General features: G+C 40.8%; 1 protein-coding gene across 2 annotated transcripts in view; it reads left to right on the top strand.

Annotated features, from left to right (window-relative positions):
* The window catches only part of smtnl (smoothelin, like), a 34457-nt gene extending 21820 nt beyond the window's left edge, over window positions 1-12637 (top strand). For both annotated transcript variants that reach the window (XM_037776423.1, XM_037776424.1), the window contains exons 3-10: window positions 2691-2772; window positions 3740-3994; window positions 4586-4642; window positions 4729-4789; window positions 4880-5026; window positions 5136-5259; window positions 7882-8033; window positions 11461-12637. In XM_037776423.1, coding sequence (XP_037632351.1) covers window positions 2691-2772; window positions 3740-3994; window positions 4586-4642; window positions 4729-4789; window positions 4880-5026; window positions 5136-5259; window positions 7882-8033; window positions 11461-11587 — 1005 coding nt within the window. In that variant the 3' untranslated portion in view covers window positions 11588-12637. The remainder of the gene's footprint in view (window positions 1-2690; window positions 2773-3739; window positions 3995-4585; window positions 4643-4728; window positions 4790-4879; window positions 5027-5135; window positions 5260-7881; window positions 8034-11460) is intronic.
* Window positions 12638-12876: the final 239 nt, after the last annotated feature.

Raw genomic sequence — 12876 nt, 5'->3', positions numbered from 1 at the left:
GTAGAGGTTTTGAGGCATCTGTCTCTGACATTTTGTGCCTCCAACCAAAAGGAATGGAGGTAAATAGAAATTGAATTTAATCTGTAAGATCTGTAAGTAAAGCTTGTCGCGAAGGAGGCTAAATAACGCTCCAAACTTGCATTCAATTTTGTCGAGGAAAAGCTGGCATGGCCATTTTCAAAGGGGTCCCTTGACCTCTGACCTCAAGATACGTGAATGAAAATGGGTTCTACGGGTACCCACGAGTCTCCCCTTTACAGACATGCCCACTTTATGATAATCACATCCAGTTTGGGCCAAGTCGTAGTCAAGTCAGCACACTGACACACTGACAGCTGTTGTTGCCTGTTGGGCTGCAGTTTGCCATGTTATGATTTGAGCATATTGTTTTATGCTAAATGCAGTACCTGTGAGGGTTTCTGGACAATATCTGTCATTGTTTTGTGTTGTTAATTGATTTCCAATAATAAATATATACATACATTTGCATAAAGCAGCATATTTGCCCACTCCCATGTTGATAAGAGTATTAAATACTTGACATATCTCCCTTTAAGGTACATTTTGAACAGATAAAAAATGTGCAATTAATTTGCGATTAATCGCGATTAACTATGGACAATCATATATTATCAATGGATATAATGACTATAATGTATAAAGTATAATGTGAAAAGGGTCGCTTGTAGTGATGAGCCCTCAGAGAATTATTATCAGACGCTGCCGCTCTACGAAGCATTTTAGCTTATTGTTTTGGTTTCAGGGCCCACAGCTCTCATCAGTGTTGTTTCCAGCAGCACCAGGCAGCTGGTTTCAGGGAATAAGCTCTGATAAACCCAGCACCAAACAGCAGACACTGTTAGCGACTAGCTGGTAGGCAAGGTGGAATATTTAGCAGCTAAGGAGCCAGATATTTCCCTCAGGAGGCCAAAATAGAGCTAAAAGAAGATGAATATTGGACTCAGGACACAAACACGACTCCTGTTAATGTTGCTGGATGTGTGAATAAGGAACTGTTGGCTAACACATTCTACATATCGACTTTATAAGTTGGTAAAGTGTCAACGTTACACCATGTTTCCGCTGCCCCTAAGTGGCCAAAAAAATCCGTTAAACCAGGCTTTTAGAAAATGTTACATGCTAGTGCTAACGTCCTGCGGACTGAACAGTGTTAAAAAGACTCAAGAACTTGTTGCAAAAATGCATTTGTTTGAAAAGGTCCTAAATTACTACTTTTCCTCACTTTCAAGTGATGTTAAATAACTGTGAGTGGTTCAGGTTACGGTCCCGTCCTCTATCCGTTCACATAGTGGCTTCTGACAGCAGAGACAAGCTGACCAGATGCCATGGCTCTGCTTCCAAACATGCTGACGTTATCTAAACACAGAGCTGATGCATCGGATGCGCCAGTGGTGAAATAATGTTCAAACGGTCAAACACAGCGCAGAAATCAATCTATTTAATTCCACTGTGACAGCCAAGTTTGAAACACAACCAGCTGTTCGGAGGTATTTGTTGCCAAAGGATCTTGCCTGAGGATCTCCAACACGGTGCGGTGCGTCTCTTGAAAGCCTCTTTCAGGGTCTGTTTAACCAGCACAGATACAATGTGACATGTGGTTTGATGCTGACCTTGAGAAAACGTGCACAGCTATCAGTGCTGCACTATTGACCCGAGTGGTGTTGTTCTGTGCCAAAGGGGCCGACTATCAACACACTATCTGTCTGACAGGGCCACACGGAAAGTGACAGCTTGACCCACAACCTAAGTGGGTCAGCAGCACCATGTGGCTAAGAGTTTGAGATAGAAGTATCTGTTCAGGATGGTGATTCGCTGTTTCCATGTAACTGATTGTGTTTGGAGAGAGGAAAAAAAGAGCCACCGCTGCAGGTCTGCGCTGGAAGGTCTGCGGGAAATAGACGGAGTCACATTGAAATGTGAACTCAAGATACTGATGATGTTTGACATGAAAACTTGATCGCAATCTTTAGCTGTGAGGCTGCCAGATCTCCGGTCAGATTTTTGCAGCTCTCCCATCACTGAGTGTGTCGTTTAAAACAAAGACTTCTCAAGTCTTATCACAGGAGGGGCGGCAGACACACAGAACAGAACACCCCGCTGCCTCTCAGTCCTACAACAACCAGCTCATTTGTCCACACACCGGCCCACTTTGAAGTGCGTCGAGTCGTGCCGTGCCTTGCCGAGTTGTTGGTTTGTTCTGTTTTGTCTGAAGTCGGGTCAAAAAAGCCCACATGTTGAAGAAAAGTCCAAAAACCTGAAAAGAGGTCCAACAGTGACTCAATGAGCATCTGGATTTCTTTTTTTGATCAAACCAGATGAACATGATGCCCTGACTCTTTGTCTGCGATCCAAACACAACATATTGATTTATAAATGGCTCCAAACTGAACTCAAACAGGGGCAACAAGTACAATTGTGGTAAAAAAAAAAAAAATACTGTGGGCAATCAATCAATACAACTGATCTATACCACAATGATTCATTCACCTGATGCTTGAATTGCTGGCTTTCAAAACACATTTTCCAGCTTGTACTCTATTTTGGTAGTAAAAAAACTCCACCTATGCCCTCGTACTGGTCGCCAGTGAAGGTCAAATATGACTTCATGCACCTTTACAAACGATGAAGGGTGTTAGTGTTGTTGTTCACTGGGATTCTATGTGTTTCAGAGTATTGAACGAGAGGAGCCGATTGAGGTGGACCCCGCCCCAACACATGCTGGACTGGAGAATGGACACTCTGCTGCTACAGGTAACCACCTCACAACTGTTGCTTACAGTCATAGTAGCAAACAGTTGTATAATGTCTTGTGTGGCTCTAAGGGAGCTTTGTCAAGTCTGAGAAAACAACCCTGATGATGTCATCAGGAATTATGGTTAGGTAAGGTTTGAGCTTGACTCATAATAGGGACTATTTTAGCTTCTGCTCCATCCATGTTGACCATTACTTTTATAACATGTCTATTGTGAGTCCCCCATCTTTATGGTTATAAAGTAGAGCATGGATTTAATGAGCGGAAGTATTTTGCTGGTGGTAAATTTGACCTCCTGGAGAGATTTTACAGAGTTAGGGTTTGGTCTTGGAGTAGTGATCGTGCTCGCCATTGTCATGTAGTTAAAAAGGCGCCCATGGAAACCAGTCCTGACTTCAGCAGTAGCTCGATTGGGGCGATAAAATAATATATCCAGGATCCAGCAGCAAAAGTGAGCTGCAGTCAATGAGCACCAGTGTGCTCTCTTCAGACGCCATGCTGGACTCTGAGTCTGCAGAGCCCTGAAGCTCCGCCCCCAACTGCTGCACAGAGCACTGTGTGTTTGTTTATGCAAAGTTTGTCACCCGAATTGCACCAAATTCAAAAAAGCACTACCTTGGATCCCCAGCAATACACCCGCCAAGTGTGAAGTAGATCGGATGTGCGGTTGTTGAGATATGCGAAGGACACACAGACAGACAGATAGAGATTCCTCACTTCATAGTTAGATTAAGGCTGGCCCACACTAAAAGATGTTTCAAATCTTAACAGATTTTGAAAATGTGAGAGACATGTTCTGTTAAAATTAACAGTTTTGTTCCTTTGTACCTCACACCACAGGAATATTTGGACCCCTTTTACATTACACGTAGTTGTTTGAGCCAATGTTTGTATAAAACATAGTGATTAGTGCAGCTTTTAGAACTTTCATCAATGTGATTATTTTACTTCTTTTTATCCAACCAGAACATTCAGAATTGATGCACGGAAATATCTCTCCACCCACTGACTTCCCACACGAGCACACAGCCCCTGTCGCCATGAGGATGCCCCACCTCCCCATCACCGCGACAACCAAGACAGCAGAAATGAAGGGCCCCGACTCTCCCAGCAGCCCCGTTGGTTCTCGTTCCTCTCCGGTCTCTGAAGCCTCACCTACCGGCCAATCAGCTGCTAGCACCGACCAGACCCAACCAATAGAGGAGTCTCCAATTCAACCAGGTGATTGATGTTCTCAACTCTATCTCAACTTGTCAAGACATCTTTTTTTTCTTATATCTAAAATGTTTAGTTATTATAATACCGTATTCATTGTATATGGTGAAAGTGAGAAAATACTGTTTACCTTAGCTTTCAGGTAATAAATAAGGATTTGGTATTGAATCTTAAAGTGGAAGTGAAACAGGTCAACCAAGTTAAGCTGGTTTACTAAATGGATTTCCATTTTTTATGACATTTGTCATGTTTATTATATAATTGTTCATCAGGGTGGAAATCTATTTAGTAAACCAGCTTAACTTGGTTGACTGCTTCACCTCCACTTTAATTTCACCAACGTCCAACTTCAGACCTGCAATCAAGTGGTTTTCAATACATAAGTCATTTTCCAGATTAATTTGCTAGATTTTTCATTCATAGTTATTTGTATTTCTGTAAAACATGACCTCAAATGTAACATTTACAAAGTCCATTTATTTTATGTGTAAAAAAAATCATCAGTCAAATCAAAGTTGCTTTCTCCTTTGTTTTTCCCAACATGAATGCATCATAATATACTGACAACTTCCTGTTTCCTCTTTCTGTTGCTGTTAGTATCTTCTACATGGACCCCCACACCTATCAGAGCTCTGGGATCTCCCCGCCTTCAAGGTGAGCCATGCTTTCAGACGCGCGTGCTATCCTGTTTGAGACTACAATATCATGGATGTGATTTACTGACTGTTTGTCTTTTGCAGAGAAAGCAAATTCAGCCCCTGCTAAGTCTGTGACCTACTCAGGGCTACCGCAGCATGACAGGTGAGTGAAAGGTGACTCATGAAGGACGTCTTTTAGGATAGGTCAAATGTGTTTTGCTTTGTCTGACCCTTCTGTGCTCCCATCCTGCAGAGATGGCGACGTAAGCAGCGACAGGTCCTTCGGGCCGGCGGGAGAGAGGAGGCGGGAGCTGGTGAGGTCGCAGACTCTGCCGCGTAACATCGGTGCTCAGGCTCGTCGATCTATCTTCGAAAGACTGGACTCTGAAGCCAGTAACAGGTGAGTGCGATTTAATGCTGCATTCAAGTCACATGGGAATTATGGTAGACAGCTTCCTAAGCAAGGAAACTCTCTCATGTATCCTTGCCCTGCTTCTGCTTATGTACAGTCGCCCCAAACCGGTAGACTCTAAACCCAAACTGAAGCGGTCTCAGAGTTTCGGGGTGTCCAGCGCCAGCAGCATCAAACAGATCCTTCTCGAGTGGTGCCGCTCCAAGACCATAGGCTACCAGGTAAAACACCAAATACAAACTTTGCATACACAATTCCAAGCTGGCAATGTTGTCTGTGTTCAGCCTATTTAGCAGAGGTGGGGGACTCGAGTCACAAATTTGAAGACTTGAGACTTGCTTGACTAACATTGCTAAAAGACTTGACTTGACTTTGACTTGGTATTCATGACTTAACTTGGCTTGAGAGAGATGAATCGAAAGGACTTGACTTATTATTTATTAAATATTTGCATTTTTCTAGATATTGACAAGTTACATTTTGTTTTTGAACATTATTGAATGAAAATGGGTTCTATGGGTACCCACGAGTCTCCCCTTTACAGACATGCCCACTTTATGAAAATTACATGCAGTTTGGGGCAAGTCATAGTCAAGTCAGCACACTGACACACAGACAGCTGTTGTTGCCGGTTGGGCTGCAGTTTGCCATGTTATGATTTTAGCATATTTTTTATGCTAAATGCAGTACCTGTGAGGGTTTCTGGACAATATGTGTCATTGTTTTGTGTTGTTAATTGATTTACAATAATAAATATATACATACATTTGCATAAAGCAGCATATTTTCCCACTCCCATGTTTATAAGAGTATTAGATACTTGCCAAATCTCCCTTCAAGGTACATTTTGAACAGATAAAAAAATGTGCGATTAATCGCAATCAAATATTTTAATCAACTGACAGCCCAAGTTTAAGTTTATGTAACAAATGTTTTTATAAAATGTGAGCTAAAATTCAAGCATTTCCATGCTGTTTTATAAATCACTTTTAATTTTAAAAATAATTTGAATGTAGAAAAACATTAATTCTATAATTGGGGCGGTCAGCAATTATGACTTGACTTGTCTTGCTAGACATATAGCAGGGACTCGACTTGACCTGATCCTCACCACAGTAACTTGGGACTTGCTTGAGACTCGAAGGTGCTCGTGACTTGCACATGTGTGACTTACTCCCACTTCTACTATTTAGAGACATATTTTCTGATATTTGTCCACATATTATGTTATAGGTTGCTATTAGGCTCCACACAGGTTGAAAGCTTTATAAGGACTATGCCTGTTTAGCTCATTTGCTACAAATTGCACAAATATTACGTTACTGCTGACATTTTCCAAAGCTGATCATAATTGATGACATATCTTTTTCCTACCTCCCAGATGGTCACTGACATCATTTCATTTCACTATAGCATGCAAATCAGCTGGCAAAGACTTGCTTGAGATAGGTCATCCAGTGTGTCTGCTTATATGATCGTCAAAATAATGTGACCTTTGCACAGCAATGTAGTGGAAACTGACGCTGTGTCCATGTCCCGTGGGGAAGTTTGAACGTCTGATCTTTAAAGTCGGCAGCAGATCAGCGGCAGCAATGTAATAAAGTCACGTTATCCTTTCCAAGATTTTTTATCAGCCGGTAGTCTTTTGGGTTTGACTTTCTGGCATCATAGCTTGGGAATGTAATGCTGTTCCTCAGACATGAGTCACGGATAACAGAACTTCCTACCGGCACATGAACACACCACGTCAGCAAACTTTTGATATCCATCCAGGCTTTCAACTACAGTATCATGACATAATAATAATGCAACTTTGACAAAAATAGACAGCCAGAGGTTTAAAGGGCTGTGTCTAGAAGGTAACCTGCAATCTGCAAAATCTGATCTGAGATCTGCAAAAACTTGCAAAAACGAAAAGCAAATAAGCATGTTTCCCATAATGTCGAGCTATTCCTTTAACCGGGACAGGGCACATTATTATATTTTATAGCCAAGGTAGAAAAAAACATTCAGAAAGATTTAAGATAGCCAGCATTATTGAAATGTTTACACGATTTGTCATAAATGGGCTCAACATATAAAATCTCAGCATGGTCCTTCAGTATGAGATGAGATATGAATGTAATCTGTTTTCAATGAGCCCAACTCCTGTCTGTTTTTCATGTAGCGTTAACCTGTCGGCACAAAGTGCACTGCTAATATGCTAACTAGCAACCTCTCGACCGTAGAGGTGGAGGTGAATGGAAGTGAGGGTCCCTGTGAATATAGGGGTGCGTGTGTGTGTGTGTGTGTGTGTTTCGGGTGTTTCGGGTTGAGGTAGTTTGAGTCATGGTTGAGAACACCGACACATTGCTGCACTCTGGTACCCTTTTCCTCACGGCAGCCTGTGCCAGCCGCTCCATGTGGCTTTGGTTATAGTCAAGCCAGGCAAAGCCAAGACTCTTATTAACTGGGAGCTAACACACACACACACACACACACACACACACACAAGAGAAAGATGTTCATCCGATGACTCCACATGTTGCATTTCATTCAAAGCAAACTCCAGACTAATAAAGGGCAGCTTTGAAATGACATGATTTTAAAAGCATGTAACAGAGCGAAAGCAGGAAAGGAGAGGGAAGGAATGGAGACGTGTTTTATCCATCAGAGTTATGGGCTAGACAGTGAATGGGGGAGATGACTTTATGAAGCTACAACAAGCTGCCAGTCAGATTTACAAGTCATGTTCTTTTACCTCCTTCAGTCTTCCAGCTCTTACTGCTTTCTTCCATGCACACGAAGGTCTGAGATGACACTCACTGCCACATCATCACCAAACCTTCTCTGTTTCTCTGTAGAACATCGACATCCAGAACTTCTCGTCCAGCTGGAGCGACGGGATGGCTTTCTGCGCTTTGGTCCACTCCTTCTTCCCCACCGAGTTTGACTACATCTCTCTGTCGCCCGCCAACCGCAAACACAACTTTGAACTGGCCTTTGGGACTGCAGAGTGAGTGGTGGCAATATCAGAATATCCCTTTGTGTTTCTGATGTGATGGATATGATGCAGTTTAATTAACGACATATTCGTTGTAGAATTGATCATGCTTATTAAGGGTTAGCATGAAGAGCTAACATTAACCAGAGCTAACATGAACACAGTGATGTTTCAGAGGCTTTCCCAACCTGACAAGAATAAAAGTCTGCTTATCAATAGTTTTTTTAGACTAAAAACTGATATAACCATACACTGTAAAAAAAAAAAAAACTGTTGTTTTGACGATAAAATCTGGCAGCAGTGGTTGCCAGAATTTCACCGTAATAAATAGGGTATAACTTTTTCTACTATTACGGGAAAAGGATATTAATACTGATGACTTTATAATGGTTTTTTTTACAAGTTTGATTCCATATTTTACCGTATAATAAAAACATTTTACCATAGAAAGAAATGCTGTTTTGCCATATATTAACATGGAAATACCATAGAAATTCATTCAATTCGTCTTATTGCTTAACAGAATTGTATTGGCATAAATCTGCCATTCTGGGAAAAACCTGGCAATATAGTTTTAGCCGGGACGGGGTTAGCCTAGCTTGACTGAAAACCAGACAACTCTGAACTCCAAAATTTCCGAACTCCTACTAGAAAAAGTACAACGGACTCAAAGTCGGAGTTCCTACTACTTGAGAACTCGGGGGAAATCCATCTACCCCGACTTCACGAACAAGCAGTTGCCTTGTCCACTTACATTGTAAATGGTAAACCATCAACTAAAAGGCAACATAAAGTATATTTGCCTGTATTTTATTACAATAATACATACTTTCATATAGTAAATGATGTCAAAATATGTAGCCAGTGTTATTAGGTAGGTGATTACAGTAAACAATCTCTCTATCAGCACAAACATTATTCGGGAAAATGTTGAAAATGACAATAAAATGTGAAAACATTAGGAAAATACAACATTACTGACTTACCTACTGATGTCACTTGACGGGTTACACAGTTAACACAGTTAACAATAACGTACATTTATGTCTCTCGTTTTCATTAAAAAGGCTATCTTTTTACAGTAATTAATTCCAAGGGCACAAGGTTTTGTACGCGTGCCGAAGAAATATCAGTTTGTCACAGTCAGCCGTGTTTTTTGTTTACGTTTGGCGTCGTGCACCCGGAACGCTTGGAGGTCGAAAGTTGGAAATTGGGAAAATCCGACCTCCGACTTTGACTGGAACGCAGCGTACTGCAAACAAACGACTTTTCAAGCAATTTCACTGTCACAGACAAATTTCCAATGTCGGAATAAAATCACGAGAGTTTTGCTAGAGTTGCGGCGCGCTCCCGTGATCTCAATCGTTTGATGTTAGGTGATCATAAACCATTTGATTGTTTAAAATACAATTTGTGGTTTTAGAGTGGCCAGACAGGTTGGTGAGCACAGGTTTTAGTGTAGGACAGACACCATGCTACCAAACCTGGTAGCCTCGCTGTGACAACAAGACTCTGGGAAACAGCACATAACTCCCTCTAATTTCCCTGAGCAGGCTAACAGTTTCCCCCTGCTTCCATTCGTTTAAGCTAAGCTAAGCCCATATGCTTTAGCTCCGTATTTAGCAAGCAGACATGAGGTATCAGTCTTCTCATCTAACTCTCAGAAAGAAACCAAATAAGCACATTTCCCAAAATCCTGAACTATTCCTTTAAAGCCACAATAGAAATTGAACTGCCATGCAACTAAACTCGCTGGTCTCATTATGCAACAGCAGAACCATTTATATGTTAGTGGAGAGTCAGTTGTGGTTTCTGAATTTTGCTGAATCAGCCTTAAAGTACAGTATTTGTTGGCCTTAACTGCATCAACAATGCAAGTCTTAACTTTATTGTGGCTGAATGTCTCTTATTCTGTTTTCTGTGTTGCTTTTGTTTTATAGCCCTCTGCAAAGTTATTATTACATATGCCAGAACACACATTTTATGTGGTGATAATCCTGTTTATTTCACCAGGCTTTTTTTCCTTTTACATGCTTGGTGAAAGATGTCCTGACTCCATGGTGTCTCAGAGAATGGCTTATTGTTTCTTCACATACAGTATGCATACTATAGATAGGACATTACACAGGCCTACAGCAGGGCCATGCACATACTATACGTCAGGGCTTAAAGAATGTGTTATTCTATGACTGGTAACGCCGCTGCAGAATTAAGCTGATTTGACTGAAAAACAATATACACTTGGTCACAGAATCAATCCTTCATATACAGGAGCAGCTTTACATTTGACCTCTTAAAGAGATCATAGAGTAGACTTATAGGACAATAACTGTAGATGAATGACTACGTGCATATTCTTTAGCACCTCAAAACATGTTTGTTAGGATGTAAAGGAGAAGTCTGTGTTTTCATCAGGACTATCCAAGACACAATATTAGATACAGAATATGGCTTAGACCAGGAGTTCTTAATCTTTTATCATTTAAGGCCCAGTAACACTTTACAATACTGTACACAACAATGTGAGTAGTTACCAGGGAACAAATGAGGAACTAACTGCTAGTGAACTGTTAGTTAATAACTCCCAATCAAATATTATTGAATAGCTAATTATTAGTAAATGATTAGTTAATTGAGAGACGAGTGAGAACAAATACAACTTGATAATCGGTGAAACATTAATAAATATTTCTCTATTAATTCCTAATGGAGGACTATATAGTAGATAATGATAAGTTACTAGAGAACAGACTGGGATATCTTATGTTAATGAGTCATTAAGTAATGATTAGTTCATGAATTTAATGAACAGATCATACTGACCACTTTGACCACTTCATCCATAATTAACTCTGAATCAGCTGAGTGGCACAAAACTAGTGCCGACTCATTAATTACAATCATTTAGACATTTAAGATCGAACATCCAACCTTCCGATTGGTGGGCTACCCGCTCTACCTGAGCCACAACCGCCCCGATTCACTGACTAATGGTTTACTAGCAATTAGTTCCTCATTTGTTTCCCAGTAACTACTCACATTTGTGTGTCCCTTATTGTAAAGTGTTACCTGAGGCCCACTTCTGATTGTTAAAAAAATTCTGAGGACCAAAAAAACCCACAACATAACAAAAACAGGAGAAAAAAAAATAAGCTGTGAGGATCTGCTGCTTTTGTCTGTTCTGTATCACTGTAAACTGATTATCTTTGCATTTTGGACAGCTGATTTTAATACCTTGGGCTTTGGGTAATTGTGATTGTCCCACCATTTCCTGACATTTTGCAGACCAATCAATAAAACAAAGAAACCTTCATTTGGTTTCAGTCTGACAGAGTTTTTCACAATGCCACATCCTGTTTTAGTTGAGTGATAGTTGAGATATATTCTTGCAGCTTAAGGCCTTCCCTTCTGACTTGTGTTTCTCCATCTGTGTCTCCAGAGTGAAGGCGGGCTGCGACCGGCTCATCGAGGTGGAGGACATGATGATCATGGGTCGTAAACCAGACCCCATGTGTGTCTTCACCTACGTCCAGTCCCTCTACAACCACCTGCGCAAGTTTGAGTGAAGCTCAAACACAGAGGATTTTTATTTTTCAACCTCTTCTTCCTCCTTTGTACCTAACTTTTGAGCTGATCAGAGATCCAGAGCTGGCATGGGAGCATTTTGAAAGGAATACACTGCTCCCTGGTGGTAGATTAGTGAACATTGCTCCACATGCTGCAGGAGAAGTGTTCACAGCTCAGTTCACAGATGCACAGTGGAGGACATTTTGACTCGTGGGGATAATGCTGTGTGTGTATGTGTGTGTGTGTGTCCTGTGATGTTAGCTGTAATGAAGAAGATGAATTTACACACAAATGTCAGGGTTGCTAGATGTTTTTTCTGTGTGTGTGTGTGTGTGTGTGTAGTTGAGATATATTGGCTGAAGAGTGCAACTATTGCTGTGTTGTATAAATCTGTATGGAGAGGTGGAGTCCCGCCCCTTCCGGTGGACCCCATGGGACCTTATTTTGGAAAAAATATGTACGGTAGTCAATTTTTTGATCCCATTTGAATTGCGCCATAAATCACACATATGATGTTTGTACATTTAAAAGATATTTTTGCAAGTCAAGAAAGATCATGTATTATTATGTATAAAAAATTATGTATTTTCCCAGTCTTATACTTAGTTTTACTAACTTGCAAAATTATGTTTTAAATTGACAAACATCGTATGTGTGATTCATGGCATAACTCAAACAGGATCAAAAAAAATATTTGTCTCTCATCGTTGACTACCTTTCATATTTTTAGCCGAAATAAGGTCCCATGGTGGTCCACCGGAAGGGGCGGGACTTCGCCTCTCTATTATCACCACACGTGTTTGGAAGTGAGTGTCCATATATTTAACCTTTAATATTGCACCAAAGGAGAGGATGTATGTTTCACACATGTGTAGCTCAACTGTAGGCAACTGTTTGTGATGAAGCAGAGCTCACGGTGGGGCAGAATATCTGCAGAGAGGTTTGCTGAATGACATTTACATCCACATATGCTGTGATATTAGGTTCTTGAGATGCTGTTGAGAGATATGGAAAATGAAATCAATAAACTGTACTGTTTGACACCTAAATGTGGACATTGTGTTCCTCAGTGGTAATCAAAGAGACAAGTTTCTGCATTGTAATACTGGAAAAAATGTAAAACATTTGGAGGTAAACCTGGTTGCTTTTGGTCTCCATTTCACACCTGTTTAGTGTTGCTGTTTGACAACTTTTGGATCCAACAGTTCTTATACAGTAAAAGTAGAAGAAGGCCGATCACTCCATCATGCAAATTATTGAAGTTCAAGTGTCACCATCTCACATCACT

Source organism: Sebastes umbrosus, chromosome 7 (genome assembly GCF_015220745.1).
Source record: "Sebastes umbrosus isolate fSebUmb1 chromosome 7, fSebUmb1.pri, whole genome shotgun sequence".
In the NCBI taxonomy this organism is placed as follows: domain Eukaryota; kingdom Metazoa; phylum Chordata; class Actinopteri; order Perciformes; family Sebastidae; genus Sebastes; species Sebastes umbrosus.
The sequence above is the reverse complement of the archived record's forward strand: the minus strand, read 5'-3'. Positions and strand labels throughout refer to the sequence as shown.